Raw genomic sequence first — 20335 nt, forward strand, 5'->3', positions numbered from 1 at the left:
ACTTCAGGTAGCACTGCTCCATGCGAATATCTGCACGTTTCAGAGCGAAAAACAGGCATTTATCCCTCTTCTCAGCTGTTTCTCAGGCACAAGCACACATAATGCTTAGCTTCTGCTCAAGACTCTGCATTTCTGTAGTGTTCAGCCATGTGAAGTTGCTAACACTGCACTATACTTAAATTTCTGGATCTTTCTTGTACCACAAAAAAGTAGAAGAATTTCCTTCATTGTCCCCCAACATCAAGATATACCCTTACCCCCTCATGCAGGTTTCTATGTGTTTTAGGTTTCTATGTATATTTGACAGGACAGACACACGTATTTCTTTACTGTACCAGATACTCTCACTTATAAAATGACCCTTTTGTGGCTCTTGTGGTAAAAAAATAAATTCCTCCCTATATTTATGTTACTAAATTAATAGTACAGTGAATATAGATTAAAAATAAAAAAACCTGATTGTTGTTACGCTTACTTTAAACCCAGTTAGAAGGAGAAAACAGTAGGGTTTCCAGAAAAGTTAAATATTATGCTTATTATACTCAAGGGTCCATCCTATTTGCAGCAAAGGAGGTCAACCAAAAGACAGATCAACCAAGTGTGCAAGCAAAATGTTGTACTTGTGTACCCAAATGCCAGGAAAAGAACCACACACAGGCCTGTGCACTGAAAAATGACCAATTTGCACCAGCATATTTGTGCTCACCATCCATCACCCAGGACACTGCTGTTCCTGAACAGGAGTCAGAGCAGGGACAGCACTTTAGCACAGCCTAGTGACTGCACTGAGGGCAAAACAAGCCTCAAAACAAATGCATTCCTCGAAGGAATTATTAGCTCTTCTCTAAACTGGCACAGATATCTTAGCAGGCGTATTATTTGGGATAACTCAGAAATAATCCACGCTTTCTTTCAAGCCCCTGGAAGAACGATTTTGGAGAGATGTTGGACAGAGCTGAAGAGGAGGGAAAGTGGGGTATGCTCTTACCTAAACACACTCGCCCCGTCCCGTCCAGGGTCAGCCCCTCGGGGCACTCGCAGTGAAAGGAGCCTCTGCTGTTGATGCACCGCCCATTGGGACAAACCCCCGGGAAAACCTCACACTCATTTATGTCTGTGGGGACACAAAGAGTTCGGTTACCTGCTGACCCCACCAGGAGAGCTGCAGCTTTATGGAGAACTTAAGTGACAGGAAAGAAACAACACAGTAAATCTCCTTTTTTCACATTTTCAAAGGAAGGGGGAGGGGGGGGGAAGTCTTGAGTAAGAAGCAAAAACTTCACCTTCACAGGTAACACCCTTCACTCTGGCAAATCCTCTAGAGCAAGCTGTGTCTGGAATCAAGCCAGAAAGAAATTGTTACTGCTTTAGAGTGACAGGAAGGTAGCAGCAGAAGATTTAAAAATAAATGTATCTTCAGAATTCCCTAATAATTTGACTGTGTAAGGCAGGGAGTATTCTAGCCTCAAACAGGAAAAGTATTGACTCATATATGCAACTTAAACTAAGTGAATAGTTGACAAAATTAACTCCTACACCATTACTTTCTCATGTGCTTTCCTTAGTGAAATGATCAGCATCTCATCAGACCAGTCTCTGCAGTCACATGTAGCTAAAAGGTAAAATTCCTTCCAGAGGCCTGAAGATTTACAACTGTAGTAACATCAATTATCAGCTTTTTTCCCCCACCAAAGCTGAATAATGGATCTGAGCAATGAGATTACTTTATGATAGGCATGTAAAATGTAGCAATCATAGAGTGATTTGAGAGCTTGCTGAAATTTAACTAGTTACAGAATGGGAAATTCAGGGCCCAAATGCACCCAATCTGAGCTAATTATCTGTCCAGATTGATTAGGTTTTGAGCAGTTTTACCAGTTTAACCTGACCATGCTGCTTCCTGAAGTCCAAAGGAATATCTTCGCTGCACTGCACAGCTAAGAGCTCTGCTGGATGCTGCTTGCACTCTGCTTGTTAGTGGGGATACACATGCCCACAGTAACAATCAAGAATAAGAGGATAAAACATCCTGACACCAGTTCAGCTGCTAGTGGCATTATTCAAACCTTAAGGGCATCAGTATTTTTGCCATAAACTAGAGTACAGTTAGCATTTCTGCTTCCAGCTTCCAGAACTAGCCCTGCAATCTCATAGTAGTACTATTCTGCAATCCATAGTGGTACATAAGCTCTGTGTTTGAAAAGAGCTGGGGAAAAAGTGTTAACAGCCCACAGCATAAAAGGTCCTCCAGAATCTTACCAGATATTTCACTTTACTGTTTTAGTCCTTTATCTCTCTATGCCAGTCAATACACAGTCCTTGTGGAGATGAAACATATTGTAACCATTAAGAGGTTTATTCACCTGTTATTTCCTGGTATGCTTCAAAGTTATTAGAATGGTCTCTGATGGTGGAGATTGCAAGTCATGCTAAATAAGACAAGTTATTTTCATAGGGGTTTTTTGGGGGGAGTGGTTTCCATGATTTTTGTTTGTTTTGTTTTGGTTGGTTGCTTTTTTTGTTTAGTTTTTTATTTTTACATACAGAGACTACAAGAATCTACTAGTGGTACTTCTTCCCTTCTCCCAAAAAATGCAGGGTATTGGAGCCTACCCAATTCACACCGTTCACATGGGCTGCCCCAAGCTGCTCCTAAGGTAGCACAGCATTCAGATTTCAGTGTGGCACCATTGATGTTGACTTCACAGTGGCTGTCTCGGATATTAAGCCAACAAGTCCCCTTCAGGCTGTCTGCAAGAGAACAGAAAACAAAAACAATACACAGTTGTCACAGCCAAAAGAGCTGGCATGCTACGTCCATGACACCAGCAGGCAGAGTACCAAGGGAGCACAAGCTGTCTTTTAAAACAAGTAAGAATAATTTTGTACGCATTTTAGCTTAGAACCGGTGTAAAGGGATAGCACTATCACTAAAAGTGAGCAACAAAGCACACTGCTTGAAGCATTTTACAATCCAGGTCCCACAGCTGGCAGAGGTCTTCCAGACACTTGAGTGGATTTATTTGTTTAATTCATCTAGTGATTGATCCATCTAAAATACACAAGTTACAACAAGAGCAGAGATCCCAACCTGGGACTGCCTTTCCCAGGTGACTGCCTGAACCCTTTCTGAAATGCAGGTGCTCTTGTGTCTCTTGAAGGTGAGCCTTCAAGGTTGTAAGGAAATCTAAAAAAAAATATATATATTGTGGGTAGGAGTGTTCTATATTATTTTAGGGGCCTGGTTCTGCTGCTGCATTAGCTACACTTTGAACACGCCTGTTAAGCTGTATTCCACTCTCTGCTCCTGAGGACTCAGGCCCAGCACATCCATCCCCTGAGTTACAGCCAGGCTGGAAACCCAGACCAGGTCAGGGTAAGCCCATTCCGGGGAGTTCCCAGCTCCATCAGGCAGCAGCTTCTCTCTTCTGCCATGGGCCAGAAAGCCCCTGTGCAGAGAGAAGACTTTTAGTCAAACTGTTGTCTCTGCTGCCTGAAATGCTCTGAAAGTCCTTTTTAGATACCCAAATCTCCAAATCTTAAAATCTGTTATTTCAGTGCCTGAGTAATTTTTTGAAACATCAGTCAGATCTCAAATCAGGTACATACTTTACAAGTTGTATCTTCTGCACCTTTGCTTGCTACCTTTACAAAGTTACACTCAAATGGTACAACATTTCTTGAGGCAGGCAACAAGCTTGGTGATCAGACAGCAAAAGCAGCCCGTAAGGTTAGACCCAAACTGGGAGATCAGCCTGGGCAGGGTTTTAATGCAGTTGCATACTCAGAGTGTAAAGCTAAGCAAGTGACCCGGACAAATTTAGTTTGATGACAAATGGGAGAATAGGACTTGGGTTTAAGATTTACTTATATTACATGTGCAGAAGGCCAGATGCATTACTAGTACCTCACGTTGAGGAACAATGTGCTTAAGACAGAAGAATCATTCCAACTTATTTTTTTCCAAACAGCTTCAACTTTTCTACAAAATCATCATGCTAAAAAATTATATGGACCACAGGGAGCACAACCTTTCTTTGGTTAAATCAACAGAAAAAAACTCTCCCAAGAATGCGACTGAAATCAGCCCCAGAAACTGGGCAGGGTATTTCATTAATATTTAAGTGTAAACCAGTTGTATTATTTAGGTGAACATTGGCCTCAAACACGTGGGACAGAGCTCCACAGTTGAACAAGTGCAGAAATACAGAGCTCAATATTATTTCCTCTTACTAGTGAGCTTTATAGGAGGGAAAAATCAAAACCAGTATCTCAAAAATTATTTGAATTCTACTAATTAGCAGGTGCCTCTGCTCATACCAGCTGCATCCACATTATCCTGCCAAAGTCTGCTTGTTTTATCTTTTTCAGGCTATTCCTTTATTCTGCATCCTCTCTTTTGCCCAGACAAAATCTTTGGTGAAAGGGTTATTATGCAACATCATAACATTCCTTCTGTTGCTCTTATCCCTTTGATTCTAACTTGAAGAAGAGTATATGCATACTACAGGCAGATGGTATCCTACTTACTGTGCACTGTATGCGCTCCACGAATCTTGACTAAAATCTGTATGAAAAGCATATAACAGTGGATATTTCAAAAAGCACAAATGGCAGTAACCCTAAGGTATGGGCAATTCCCAAAACAGCAACGAAACACTTGTATACTTCAAATATACTTCAAAAACAATTCCACTTTTCTTCCCCTCCACAAATATGGTCCTAATATTGCAAAATCTGCCCATGTGCAAGCAAAATATGTCAATATTATTGCCGAAAGTTTTTACTGTAACTGCTGAACTTAAAACGCTCATTTGCTAAAGGTTTTGGTACAAATGCTGTGAATTGCATTCTGACTGTAATTCGAGCAAGGCATTTTTCTCTCTGCCCAGGAAAGCTCACAGAAGGAGACAAATGGCTTACATCTATGCTGAATAATGTGGTACTGATTCTGGTTCTGACACGAGAGCAAGTTTGAAAGTAAAGAAAAAGCTAGTCAGAATCTGACACTACCTTACTTTGATTAGTCCTAAGTAGAATACAAAAAAATCCTAAACCGCCATACTATTTTAGCCCTTCAGTTATGTTTTGGAATAAGGTATCTGTTGTTACAGCAGTGCTTTACAGAGGCAGTCTGATAAAAAAAAAAAAAAAAATTAGGATCAATATACAAGTCTTTCTCTACAGTGGTAACGGGAAAATCAACTTGAGATTTAAAATGGCATACATATGATAAGAACATTTGTAAGTTTTTCCACACAGCAAATCAACCACCTGTAGCCTCCAGCCCCTCACTCACTTTTCAATAACCCAGCCTGCCCTCCTCTCAAGGCTTCAAATGCCAATGAAATTTCGTCCAAGGTGAAAAACTGGGCTCTAGCAGTAACAATCTGTATGTCTTGCATCAGCTCTACTTCTGACCCTTCTGTCTTAACATATTCACACTTGCAGTACAAAAACATTGTTCCTAAGACAATTTTTGTCAACATGAAAAACTAATGATTAGGCTCACAGTATGTAGCTGGATCCTGTTCTTCAGTTTTCATCTGACTACTCAGCTACTTTTTTTGGTTTGTTTATATTTTATGTTATTTATCACTGCTATCCAGGCCTCACACTGTAAACAATCCAATGAAAACCATTTGCAAAGTAAATCCAGAACACTGTTGTAATTAGGCTCTTGGTGAACTTGTGGCCCCTTTGGATGTGAGAACAAAAGAAAATTAAAAATAAGAGGTACAAAAAAGCATAGGTTAGTGTGGTTATATCAAGAAATTAGCACAACATGAACAGAAAAAAAACCAATAATAAACTTCACCTGCAAGTGATGTTACAAGGAAATATAAGAGAAGGCTTAGGCACAAAAGTAACATTCACTTAAAAAAAATATGAAGGCATGGAAGAATTCCACCATTAAATAGAAACTTGAGTCTTTGCATTCATTTTTCCATCTTAAGAAAATCCTGACAAGGCAGGAAATTTGAATGAAAAATGCCAAACAAATCCATCTGAAAACAAAAGTAACATTTAAAATTAGCATCACTCACTTACTAATGACACCCAGTTATTAATGACACCACATCCAGCTGGAGCACCACACATATCCTACAATAATTTCAATTATGCTACAGAAATAGTATGAAACAATGGCAGCTTATGAAGACCTGCAATGTGTAGATAACTGCAATCCTTGTGAGTTTTCTTGAAAGGCAAGGAAAAAACCATAATTAATAAATGGCTTCAGGTGATAATGCCAATGACATCCTGCAAGCAACTGTTGCTGCTTACTCCAATAAAATCTCTGCAGCATTCTGCTTTTTTCCCAATAGAATAATCAAAGGACACTAAAATTTATATATATATGTAGAATATGTGTGTACATATATATATATATGTATTTATTTATAAAAAGGGAAAATAACAGGAGGAAATACCCACCAATACAAATCAGTCCTGTAGGGTCCAACTTGCTGCCGGAGGAACATTCACAGTGGAACGATCCAAGGTTGTTCCTGCAGGCACCATTGACACATGGGCTGCTTTCACATTCATTTATATCTGTAATCCAGAAACAAAGGACATTATTAGAACTACAGTGTGCTTCTGGGAAGTATTACACAGTAATTTATACTCTCTAAATGCTGTTGTAGCCTATGAGGGGCCAGGACTGCCTGGAATATTTGTCCCTCCACTCCTCCCAGCAAGGCATTCAAAAGGTACAGGGACAGACAGGTAGCCTGTATTTTGAAGTGCACATATTTTGACAGTGTTAATTAAATGGCCCTTTTCTACAAGGACAGTTGATTTCCAACACCATGGACCATAAAGTTCTCCAGCATCAATTACAACCGTCCCGTGAGAAAACAAAACTCTTTTTTCACAGAATGCAAATGCATTCCCAGCCACACCATACAGAGCACAAACAAAGTCCTCATTGTTTCTGTCATTTATGGCTCCATGAGAAGAATTAAGAAAACCCTGTCAGAAGCAAAATATCACAATGCTGGCTGCAATTCTCTAGTTATGGAAATGTCGAAGAAATAGGAGTAACTGGAACACTGTAAATGGTACTTCTCTTTAGCCCCTAAATCCTGTTTATTATCCCTGTGAGGTTTTTAAGCCTGTTCACATGCAAGAATAGGACCCCTGCAGACAGCATTATTTGCTGATTTTTTTTTAAAGTGGAATCAGTTTAAAGATTAAAACAACACTGAAAAATTCTCTCCAAAGAGAATTGCTGATGCACATTCACCATTTCTTCCTGAACCCAACCAATTTATTTTTTTTATATGGGTCCTGAATTAAGTTGTACATTCTAATCCAAACATTTCCTTTTGGCAGGCTAGAAGTAAAAAAATGTTTAGTGCTTGCTTATACGTGCTAGCAATAATATCCATAAATTAAACCAGCTTAATTTAAATTAATTATAACCTTAGCAGTATCTAGCTAAGCCCTGAAGATAGTAATAACATCAAGAGATCATTTTCAAGGCAAATTGAAATATCTTCTGTATTTTTAAAAATTTTTCTAAGAGTTACTATTTGCTATTTTGATATGATGCATCAAGCCTTCATTTCACTAGAGAGGTACATCACAGGAAGGAATAAGTACTTAAAAATATATCATTTAATAATATGCATATATTATTAGGAAATAAAAAAAAGGAAAAAAAAGAGAGAGAGAGAGAGAGGGATAAAAATACCCAGAAATCGGTAAACTTTGGAAACAGTGGTGTCTCTCTTCATGCCAAAAGCAAGCACTTAATTTAAAACCAGCTTTCACAGATCCTTTACTTAATGGACTTATCTACAAAGAGCAAACAGGGCTTGTCTTTGACAACTTTCTGAACAACGACAGAGCTTTATGTTTCTGAAGCCTACTCTCAAACTGTGGATCGCCCATTTTACAGATTAATCATACACAGATGCAGAGATATAAAAGCTAAGAGGCTTTATCAGGTCAGGACAATGTGCCTCATTGTTAGTTCTGAGAATAAGCTACAAGTCCCTCTGTATCCAAGCTGGCAATCCAGAGTCCCCACCAGCAATTATCTGCTCTGCACCAAGGCCTTCTCCTCCCTGTGAATATATTTTATACTCTATTGTCTCCGTTTTTATTACCCAAGGAATGCTCCCTGCCTCTGTTGCTTCCCACACTCTCCCTCCACCAGCAGCACCTGGTAGTGGGGAGTGGTCTCTCCTGCTCTTGCAGAGAAACCAAATAAATCATAAATCACAGTGACACAAATAAGTGATCTCAAGTATGCACTTTATGTCAAATAATCCTCTGAACAGACATGCTCTGGGAGAAAGACAGACTTTTGCTTCCTCTCCATCTGCCATCTTGCTTTCAGAAGTTTGCCTAGCTTTAAAAAAAGTGAGAAAAAAATTGAGAAGACAGGACAAACTAAAAAAATTGAAGTGATGTGTTCTCTGTCCAATCAATCATGAGTGTTCTTCCCTTCTTTTACAAAGTTGCAGCTTCAGAGAAGTTGCCATGAGGGACCAGGCATCATCTGTGAAGGTATTTAAAGCTGGAAACAGGTGATCTTCATGTAAAGTGTCACATTGTTTTAAGAGCTGGCAGTTCAACCAACCACACAGCTTTGCACAGACAAAACCAGTGTGCAATACAAAGTAAAAAGCAGACAGGTGCCACTATCCAAAACATCACTTCAACCTCATTAAGAAAATATTAAGAAGATGCATGAAACTTAAAGTGCATTTATAGAGGTAATATGAGGTTATCACGCCTATGTTTAATTCTCCCTGGAATTTAGCAAGTTAGGATTGCAATCAATCCTCCTCAAGGGGAAGACTTTTTTTTTTCAAATTTTCAGATTTTAAACCCAAACCTGACAAAAAAATAATTGAGGGCCTCACCTGGAAGCCAATGTTCCCAAAACTACAGCCAAAGAAAGGAAAAAGTGGACATGGAGGGGCCAAAGTTCAACACTTTTTGAAAAGTAGAGGCAGCTCACTTGGCTTCATGGGCCATGTTCTAGGCCTTTCTCCATTTGATATGCTTTAAAACTTTGCTAAGAAAGAAGAAAAAAAAAAGAAACAAAACCCCAAACCCAATGAATTTGGGTAGTAATAGGCTGATAATAGTGCATTGACTACATCCCAAAACCAGCATCCAGGAAAAAAAAAAGATTAAAAGATGATATTAAATGCATTTCAGCATTAGTGCACTGTTGAATAGAGTGAAAAAGAATCATATGCTCATTGTAAACAAACGCCAAAAATTGTTTCCCTCCACCTTCTCACAATAATAATAAATGGTAATTTTTGAAAGAGCAAGCAAGAAACCAAACTGATTTTAACACTATTTTGTATTTTAAAATAAAAACCAGTATGTATGAAGATTTTTGTTGAGGCATGCTTTAAAATGTTTTTTCTCTTAAGTGAAGTGAGTGTACATTGTAAACGTCAGAGAAACAAAAATTGAAACAGTCTGCTGTACATTCCTGGAAATGAACTTCAAAGCACATCTGGTTTACATTTAACTAGTTATGTCACTGGAAACACAAACTAAACCATGGAGCTTGTCATAAAAATCTCAACTTTCACAGACTCTGGAGCCTCAAACCAGTCTCCTACTCCTCACATCAAATTGATAAAAAATTTCAATTGAACTACAAACAAAACCAGTGAAGGGTTTTGTTGTTTCTTCAGAGTTGCTGATGAGAGTCATATTAAAAATACAGTGGTGAGTAATAAGCATCAGAGCATTTTCAGAGCTCAGCACAGAGCTCCTGACTACAGCAGGATTTTACAACCAGTGAACTTGTAACTCCAAAACGAATTACAAGAAACAGGATTTGGGCAGAAAAAGAGTAATTTCTTTCTCTGCTGCCAACCCAGCATTACTACTGCCTACTCAATAGGAGCAAAAATGCAACACATTTAATAGGTTTTACAGACACTTTTACACAAAACCCCTCCTGACCAGCTTTTTTTACCTCACTGGCTAAATTTAGATGTCAACCTAACAATGAGATTAAAGATGTATAACATATTAATAGTATTATTACCCTAAAAAAATAAATCTAAGTTTACTGCTTGAAAATGTAGATACATTTTAATTCGACAAGATTGGCTGGGTTGTTTGCATTCTGGCTTCTCATGCACCTAGCTTTAGGTCACTGTTTTCTGGTCTGATGTTCTTGGTCGTAACACCTCCCCTTACCATACTGTATCAGTTTTCTATCTAGAAGATTCCTCAAGAAACATGCACATTAAGGGCACACAGTACACTGTTTCCACAGCCAGAAACTTCCTGTGCAGAGACACTAATCACAGAGACATACCCTGAAGAATAAATTCCTTTGCACTGTGGGTAGATAGGCACTGAGACAACTTGGCACAGAAAGCTCTGTAAATCCATGGGGGTTGGCACAAGAAAAGCCCCAATCTGAACAAGTGCTACCCAAGTGCAACATGCAGAAAGAGCAAGAACTAACTCTTAAAGGTGACCTGTGAAACCCACATGTATTAAAATATAAAGGAATATAATTTATTTTGCACAGAAGGAGTGAGGAAGTTTTGTATAGAACATGTGAATGACTTTATACCACCAGAACCTAAAACATTTCCACTTTCCTTTCTATATGTTTGCTTAGCTGTATGGCAGTAACTTCCACCTGATCAATAATAACAAGGAGCTGAGGACAATAACATCTTCCACCACTTCAGAAAAATCTGGGTGATTACACTGGTTCACATAACAAGAGTTTTGCAACAGGAAATTATAGCTTCCCCATCACTCACAGAAATGCAAAACCATTTACTATAAAAACTTTCTAATGATCACAAATGCTGAGATTTACGGACTGTGGAACCAAACAAAAAATAAAGAGGACCACTAAAATTCTACTACACCAAATACTAATTAAGAGTTGGCACATAAGCTAATACATCAAACTTTATTCTTTTTTTGGTACAGCTTTCCATATTTTTTTTAAATTAATTAAAATTTATCATTAGTTTCTGCTATATGACATTTTTTCAGCTTTAACATCTGTGTTAAATAGTAATATAAGAAAGCAATTTTGATTACACTGTAAAAATAAAGGACAATTTTAGTATTACTAGGCAGTAATATCCAGATCCTGGAATGCATCACACATAACAGGATTTGAGCTAGAATTAACTATCACCACAGACTGAAGGGAGAGAAGAAGGGAGAAAAGAAAAAGGAGAGTCTGTGATCAAAACAGATGCATTTTCCTAAATGACAGACACGGTGTTCCTGGTACATGGTCAAAGACAAGCACATATTGCCCTCTATTGTAGTTTAAAAACGTTGTAGCTAAGGAAAGGAAAGCATTTTCATATAAAACCAAAATTATTACTTTAAAAGAAATTCAACAGCAATACCCAGCACAATAAAAAGTACTGCATAGAAATTACAGGAGGAATGTGAAGATTTGTGCAACATCACAGCTCTCTCTTCTCCTCTGGTATCTCCTGTGATCATTTTGCTTCGATGTGACACAATAGACAACCAAATGGACACAACTTGCAGGTTCCTCACCTTCACAGGTGTCTGTCTCCGAGCTGAACAGGTAACCCTTGGGGCAGGAGCAGCTGTAGCTGCCCGGGGTGTTCCGGCAGAGCCCATTGTCACACAGCAGCCCGTTCATGGAGCACTCGTCAACGTCTGCAGAGACAGGAGTCAGACCATGACCAAAAATGACAGTTCTTAGTTTCAAAGATCTAACTCATTTTCAGGTTTTTACTGCAAAAATTTCTGTTCTGCCTCTAAAGTTTTGGTTGTTTTTTTTTTTTTTTTACTAGCAAGCTCAAAAATTAGTTAATGGTCAGTCTTAAAAGAATAATTATGTTTTCCTGCAATGACCTTGTCATTAGTGTGTCTACACCATATGAATTCAGGAAGGTCTATTTGCTTTGAAAACAGTATTTTAACTATTTTTTTTAAACACACAAACAGCGGTGTGTTAATTACTGTTCTAACTCTGTTTAATAGGCTAAAATTGTTTTTGTTATCCATGAAGTACATTAAAATCTATCCTGTACAGTTCATGTATGGCAGTCATCTCAAGAGTACACATGTACCTCCCCTCCAGAAGAGCACTGTATTTAAAAAAAACCCTATGATTAACACCAGGATATCAAGCACACTGACTAGGAAAATCCCATATCTTAACATAATTCCCTGAACTTCTCTTAAACTAACTGAAAATAATTCTAATAAAAAGTAATGTGTCTTCCTCATTGCCCTATTATTAATTCTATGAAAGAAAAAAAAAATCTATCATTTCAAGCCTTTTCTTCTAATGCCCATCACATGTTACAATAACCTAAGCATATAGAAGAATATTGATAGAGTAAGTACGGATAAATCTGACGTTTTATCCTGTTTCAGGGTGTCTCCTCTTTACTGTCTGCTTGAGTTCCCAAACCTAATACTGCAACTGAAATCTTAAATCAAATAGACTTTTAGAGAGCTTTTAAGTTTAAAAATAGAGAAGTGAGAATGCACTATAACTACAATCTGGAGAATTTTGGTTTCCCCAACTACTTTAGATTTTCCAACTTGTGCTTATGAATACATTTAGGATTCAGACAATAAAGCCTAAGTTTCCCCAGATGATGAATCCAAGATTTATGTCTGGCAGCCATGAATTAAAAAACAGCTCTTCTAAACTAACCTGTCCTTAATTTAACTTCATCTGATTTCAACCACGGAAAGGCAGATGGATTTGTAAATTTAAATTTTCAAGAGCAATTTCAGCTTATTGTCATACAATCCTTTAACCCAAACTGCAGCATGATGAATGCTTTATTTCCTTAGAATCTCATAGAATAACTTCAGATTTGGACTGCAATCTGTTGTGATACGCTCTGTAAAAACACAGAACAACATAGCTCATGCTCTAAACCCACTCTGACCTGGCAAAAATACTGTCTGCATTCTGACTGATTACCATTTCTATTTCCTGGCATCTCATAATCTATGTCTTTAATTAAAATCTTTCACCCTTTTATCTCTGTGCTCATAATTCAGTTCTTTCATGGAAAAATTCTATCTAAGAGTAAACACTTCTTCACATTCAGTGAGCTTTATCTTTATTTAAGTAAATACATAGATTATACTAGCACTTACCTAGTCCCAAGAGTAACTAGATAAATAAAATCCCTTCCCATAAAATCCACTTGGAGAATGAATAGTACCTGAAGCATTTTAAAAAGAAAAACACCAATAATTTTCTGCAGCAGTGCTTTTTCTGACAAAAGGTAGTACTTAGGGCTTTAGGAAGTAACTAGCTGTAAAGTTCCTTTATTTGAGCAGATGAAAGGAAACACTTTCTTTACTTTTTGTTTGCTTTGCATCACCAAGAAGGTATGTTTGATATGAAAACTGTACCACAGCTATATGGACCAGGTTTTGCCCACCAGAAATGGTGGGGGTTTGTTGAGCACAAACAGCAGTGACAGGTCAGTAAACCTTTACGTGCAAAATAAACACAGTACTTAAGGACGATACTTTAAGTATCCTGATGGTTTCAGAGAAACTTCCATTAGCTTGTAATTTAACCAAACTTCACCTTTCTGCTTAAAATTACAAGGCTATAAGCAACATTATTGTACAATGCACTTGTGGTATAATACACTTTTTTTGGATGTAAGAATTCCCAAAAGAAAAAAACACTGGATTTCATGTATGACCATGAATAATAAAATTAATTAGACAGAGAACGAAACCTGAAGTGTTATCTCCTGCTTACACTTCCCAAACAGCAGTACTCACCCACTAAACGACAGGAAAACATACAGTAAGAATAATAACTATGCAGCAACTGAGAAAAGCACCATTCCAGATTTTCTGCATTTTCATTATAACTTGAAGAAGCAGGTGCCTTGCAACCTAAATTCAGTCAGGTCAAATCAGCATCAATGTAGTGATAAATAATTCAGCCACAATAAAAAACAACAACTCACCCACACAATTGGTTCCAGCAGGGTCAGGCTCGTAGCCACTGTTGCAGTTACAGCGATAGCTGCCACGCAGGTTTTCACAAATCCCATTGGAGCAAATATCAGGATCCAAAGCACACTCATTAATATCTGTATTAGCACAACAACAGAAGATAATCAGACACTGACAGGTATGACAAACCTGTTCCTGTGAGAGGTGTGGGCAACACCTGACTCACTGGATGTGGAGGCTGTCATTCAGAACCAAGGTACAGCACAGGTGCAGACAGAAGGCTGAAACAAGTGATTATTCTCCTTTGTTTGACACTAGAAGGCTGAACCTGCAATACTGTGTCCAGGTTTGGGCCACTTTATATGGGTCCACTCCTCAAGCCTCCTAAGGCACCTATAGAAGCCTGTCTTGGCACTCCTTCCCAACTCAGCCCCAGCGTGCCCCTAGCTTTCCCAATCCCATGCCTACACATCTGGGCAGCTTTCCTGTACTCCTCACAGATTCTTCCCTGGTTCCACTGACTGTGCATTTCCTTCTTACACTTCAGTTTGATCAGAAGGTCCTCATTCAGCCATGCTGGTGTTTGCCTTCCTTGCCTGATTTCTTACATGCACAAGCAAAGAGCTCTTGTGATATCAGGAAAATATCCTCAAAGCTCTGTTCTGCTCCTTTAAACCTGAGGGCAGTTTCCCATGGAATCCCATCCACTGATGCCTTTAACAACTGAAAGTTCATGCTCATAAAATTCAGTGCTGTCTTTACTCTTCACCTGGTCCCTCAAGAGTACGAGTTCCACCAGGGCATGACCAATGCAGTCCAGGTTGCCATCAGTCTTGACATCACTAATTAGTTCAGCTGTGTTGGTAATCAACAGACCCAGTAACGCCTCTGCTATGTTTAAACTATCACCTGGATTAAGATATTGTCCCTTCAGCATGCTCCAAAGGTCTCCTGACTACACACAGCTCATGTCACTGTGACTGAATTCCCTCAGCAGCATCAGTGCCTGAGATGTAAGAAGAGACTGAAGGGACTGGATTTGTTCAGCTGAAAAGAGGAAATATCAGAGTGACCTCTAACAGCAGTTCCTTGATCTTATCAGATGATTACAGAGAAGATGGAACCAGACTCCTCTTTGAGGTGCACAATGACATGGCAAGAGACCATTTGCAAGATACAACAGTGGAAACTTAAATTAAACACCAGGAAAACAATTCTTCGCCACAAGTGTGGCTAAACACTGGAGCAAACTGCCCAAAGAGGCTATGGGAACTCCATCCTTGGATATTTTCCAAATTCCACCAGGCAAGGCCTTGAGAAATGGTTCAACTTTGATGATACTGCTGCTCTGAGCAGAAGGTTATGTTGGATGACGTCCAGATATCCTTTCCAACCTAAATTGACAGGGAACTATGTGTCTGTAAGAAAAAACTTGATGCAAAATACCTAGACTGTGCACTCAGTGCCTGTGGTTTAGGGATCTAGATAAGAAGTTATAATTTATAAGGTGACACAAGAATTTTCCTAATACAGCAGTAATGCATAGGTGAAAACTACAGCCTATTCAGTCCTGTAAGAACTTGTTGAAAATTTAAAATTTTTCTCAGGTAGACAGAACAGGATGATGGATGAGTTATATTCCTGATTTACAGTCCCATATAAAATTTCTGCTGTAGTTGGAAAATTCCAAAATATTCATATGAACTATAAGACCAGGAATGGACTAATTTTAATACTTTCTGCCTCTAAGGAAAAGAGGGTTTTTCAATATTTTCCTTCTTCCCATATGGTAAGCCCATTACTTTAAATAGTTCCTTTCCCAAGCCCAGGAAAGAACAGAGGGGATGCTGGCCTAGCTGTGACTTCATGAAAGGCTTGTTTTATACTTGTAGGGCTCAACTTTTTGTAAAGAACATTTCCCTCTCTAATCACAGTGCAGTTTAGATACTGATTTACATTTAATCACATATGCATTTGGGAAAACCATGCTATCCCTGGATAAAACTCAATGCTATGAGACACCTGAAAAAATTAATAAGAAAATACGATTTAGTGTACTACTTCAGATTTGTATTTTCTTTAGAGCAAAATGTATTCTGTAGCTTACTAAACATGCTTGAATCCTGGGGACAAGCCACACAAGCAGTGTACAGTCAGTGACAGGAGCAGCAGCATGAAAATTGACTGCAATGTTGCTGTACAAGATGTACAGAGAATCCTGTGTTTGCTCTAGAAACCTGAACAAAGAAGGACTTTAGCTGAGACATGAACCCATGATCTTTGTCATGCATTTGGTAGACAGCACAGTTGTTTTAATGTTTTAATGAGAAACTGTATTTTCCATGTATCCAAAAGGACACATGACCTCCCTACCAGGCTGCATGCAAGTTCTCATGGCAGGATGCTGCTTGTACAACAGCACTACTGAATGCTGACATTATTTATCTGAGGCAGAGATTCTTCAACAGACCATGTATAATTCACTGAAAAGTAAACTGAGACAATTCACAAATTCTGTGGATTTCAGATTACTTGTAAGCTTGCAACATGTCAAGCTATTAAGAAAAAAAATATGCAGATACATACAGCACTGAACAAAAACAGAATTTCTTTTATTACAGTGTTGTTTTAAAAAGTTATTTAGGCCATTACTAAATATAATGATGGGAGTTCTCATTCTGTTCGTGCTGAATGGAACAGGAGTTTTAATGCTGAAAAGGATAATTATTATAACACAGCAATAAATTGGTGTTCCTGTATTCCCCTATTCCTTCTTCAACCCATTTTACTTATCTGGCAACTGCAGCATGATTTGCCCTTACTTCAGGCCTGGCTCAGCCATTAGTTTTTAAAATCCTTGTCTCTGTGGTACTAGAAAAAGGATCTGGAGCTTTACAGCTCCCAGTACTAAATGCAAGGGGTCACTTTCAGGACTGTTTTTCACAAGGATATGCTTTTTTCAGTAAGCTCCCTTCCCAGTTTTAACTCTACACAGAAAAAATCTGCCCATGCAAATAAGCATGAGTGAACACTGGATCTGGAGTGAAAAACTGCTCTATTACTATCTCAGCTGAATGAAAATCAACTTCAAATACAAGTGACTCCTGTCACTGCCCAAATGAGGGAGAGCTGTTTTATGCCTAATCTCAAAAAATCTCTCATCTCAAAAAAAAAGTATATATATTATAGGTCAGAACTCTGAGACAGATTACTTTTTTTTCTTGATAGGGTCAGGCAAAATCCACTGTTGTAGAGAATTAATTCCAGCCTTTTCTTAAACACTGTAATGTAAAAAATACTGTACTTTGAGAATTAAAATAATAAAATCAAGAAATTAATCTTAAGGTTGAAAAGTCCACTCTAGTATGTTATCAAAAAACATAATTCTGAGGATAGGGATTTTTAACTTTGAATCATATTATTAAAGAAAATATGCAACATACCTCTTCCATCAACAGTAATACCAATTCCACTGCTACACAGGCCATGGAACTCAGCTGCTCAGTTAAAGCAGAGATGTTGGGGGAAAGAAAATGTTATTTCCAGTATTTCAACTCCTTTCATCCTAAACTAAATCTACGTGATTTTTTTCCAAACTAATTTTTCTACAATGTAACTAACGAAATGCCAGTGTTCACATGAAATAGCCATTTATAGATAATTTAGTTAAATCTGTCAGGCAGCACTCCATCCTGAACTTTCATACATACACAAAACCAAAATTAGATGACAAAGAGTTAAACACTCAGGTGATTTCTTTACAGTCTTGACACGATGCCCTTTTCATTTACTGCTTTAAATCACAATGTCAGTTTTGCTTCTTTTTTTCTAAGTAGTCATCTGCTGCTTCAGAAAATAACACTGAATGGAAATTCTGTCCAAGATGCATCATCTCAGTTCTGCAGTCAAAAGATTTTTCTTTTTTTAATCTATCTGGTTTGCCTAAAGAATTGATTCTTATAACATGAAATACAGATTTCTGGAAATAATAACGGCTGCTTTTTTAAACTGGACTGACTGGACCAGGAAATTTACTGATTCATTGGAGAATTCTGCTTATTCTCTTGCAAGAATTATTACTTATAGCAAACACTTAATTCAGGAACCCACAATTCACCCATGTGTACCCTATTCACTTTTCTTTAGGGCATAAAAAAATCGACAACGTGATCTCAACAAGATTTTTTTTTTTAAGTCTGTATTTTCACTGTACTACTTAAATAAACACAAAATTTTACCTGAGTTTTTAGCAGGGCAGGGATGACATGGCTCTCCAAAGCCATAGTCAGGGCTGGCACAGCAGCATTCAGACTTTGTCACAGCACCAGGGAAGGGACGGACACACAGCCCTTTTCTGATGCCTCCATAGCATGTGCTACGCACATGAGTGTCTAAAAAAAAAAGGACAAGGGAACAAATCATTATTTCCTTAGGCTAAGAGTGCAATGTATGCATACTATCCCAGCAAAAGCTAAAACCCCTTTTTTGGTCAACAAAAAGGTCACACTGGCTACATCTGCACTGCCTTAATAATGCTGATGGCACCAAGGCCAAATCTCAATGTGGTTACCTCCTGGGGCTTTCTCCAGAGCACTTTAAAACCACCAAAACCAGCATTTCATGACTTGATTCAAAAGCATTACACAGGACCCAGCAAAGATGACCCACATCCTGAAGCAGCTCTGTAAATCCATCAACACATATCCCAGTAAGAAACACAGAAGGGCCTGGATCAGCATGTGGTGGCTGATTTTCCCCTTTGAGAAGTACCAGAGACATCTCTTACTTCCAAAATGATTCCTCAGGTAGGGTAACTCACCAGCAGCCCAGGGCTGGTAATATGAGAGAATACCTGCTTCTGAAAGAAGAAACAATGATCTCCAGCTGTATTTACAAAATTATGAACAGAAATGCAATTTTAGCAGATTGTTCAGACCAGCATTTACAAGACATGACCATCTTAGTAAATTTATGTGTAAACAGGCACCATTGCTGGATTAGCACACCAAAGAGGCCCCAAAATCTAGCTGGGAACAGCAATTTAGCAAATCTTACACACAACTAGGCAGTGAGGAGAGCAGCAGTACTGCCCAGAGTGTAAGAAACTTCTAGGGGTTTGTGATTAAAAACCCACTCTGGAAGTTACAGTGCCAGCCTTGGGGAGAGGGCTGCAAATGATAACAAAGATAAACCAGCACTTATCATACAACACATAACACCTGAAAGGTTCTTCAACTTCAAAAATAATGCGAAAAAAAGACAGCAGAAAAGTTATACAGGTCAACCATACACCTGTAGGACTCACCATGCTGCCAATCTTACAGCTGATTTAGTCACATAAATCAATTTAACAGCCTTGACCAGTAAAATATAGTAAGAAGCATCTTCCAAGGCAGACACTCCATACCTACTTTTAGAGGAATAATCATCTCCTATACTTATCCAAGAACTATGGGAATGTCTCCAAAACTGCTTTTTATGCATTTTGTTTTTTGTTTTTTGTTGCTCTCTTCAGTTTTTGGTCTTTCTAGGGTTCAATGCCTTTTTCATGTTTGCTTACAAGATAGTATTAGAGATCTTTTAACAAGCATGTGACTGGACAGTTCTTCTAAAAATGTGTAGTTGAGAACTGAAAGATACATATAAACAGTCTTTACTTTTGACTCCTGTAATTCTGCTGACACTGTTGGAGCTCCAGAAATACTCTTCGTTTCAGGTATCTTTATGGGCCAGGACAGAATACGGTTTTAATTTATGCTCCTTGTCAGTCCCCCAGTAAAACTACCATGCCTTGTGGCCTGGACATGAGCCTGAGTGGACTCAGAAACTGAAATGGGCTTGAGGGAATCCAGACAGTCACTTGCTTGAAGTTTGACCCCAAAACAACAAAGAGAAGTTGCATGAAAAGTTTTACAGTGAATGTTGAATATCCAGTGCCAATCCAAATAAGAACTGGCAATTCCTTATGTGTTCTGTCTGCTCTTTGAGTGTTGTAAGCTGGCTCCTGTATAACAGTACTGCCTGCACATAAATGTTTTCTCTTGCTTTTGGTATCCCATGGAACAGATAGTTCTGGAGAATAGCTAAATATGTCCTAAATTTTAGAATTTTTTCTTTGCCAAGAATCTAGGTGAAGCCAGTACAGTTTGCTTGCACTTGACATCAGGAAAAGATTACAATTCTGGGAAACAGTTGAGGACTTTTGCACAAGAAACGTGTGTTCATTTACTTTGCAAAATAATTAGTGGCATCATATCCTTTCCCTCCACCTCAGAAAAGCCCAGTTGCCACTCTGACAAGTTCTGCCATGAGCAAGGGGGCTTCAATCACTGCCCTCAGAGCACTAAGAATTTATTTTATGCCCTGGATCAGAGATTAG

At 38.4% G+C, this 20335-nt stretch overlaps 1 protein-coding gene across 1 annotated transcript in view; it reads right to left on the minus strand.

The window, feature by feature from the left end:
- The window catches only part of FBN2 (fibrillin 2), a 120567-nt gene that overhangs the window by 49051 nt on the left and 51181 nt on the right, over nucleotides 1-20335 (minus strand). The window contains exons 18-26 of the mRNA XM_017735475.1: nucleotides 18195-18347; nucleotides 17400-17453; nucleotides 13968-14093; nucleotides 11539-11664; nucleotides 6439-6558; nucleotides 2614-2751; nucleotides 1284-1334; nucleotides 989-1114; nucleotides 3-30 (exon numbers count right to left, since the gene is read on the minus strand). Coding sequence (XP_017590964.1) covers nucleotides 3-30; nucleotides 989-1114; nucleotides 1284-1334; nucleotides 2614-2751; nucleotides 6439-6558; nucleotides 11539-11664; nucleotides 13968-14093; nucleotides 17400-17453; nucleotides 18195-18347 — 922 coding nt within the window. The remainder of the gene's footprint in view (nucleotides 1-2; nucleotides 31-988; nucleotides 1115-1283; nucleotides 1335-2613; nucleotides 2752-6438; nucleotides 6559-11538; nucleotides 11665-13967; nucleotides 14094-17399; nucleotides 17454-18194; nucleotides 18348-20335) is intronic.

The sequence above is a fragment of the Corvus brachyrhynchos genome, unplaced genomic scaffold (assembly GCF_000691975.1).
Source record: "Corvus brachyrhynchos isolate BGI_N302 unplaced genomic scaffold, ASM69197v1 scaffold325, whole genome shotgun sequence".
Classification (NCBI taxonomy): Eukaryota; Metazoa; Chordata; class Aves; order Passeriformes; family Corvidae; genus Corvus; species Corvus brachyrhynchos.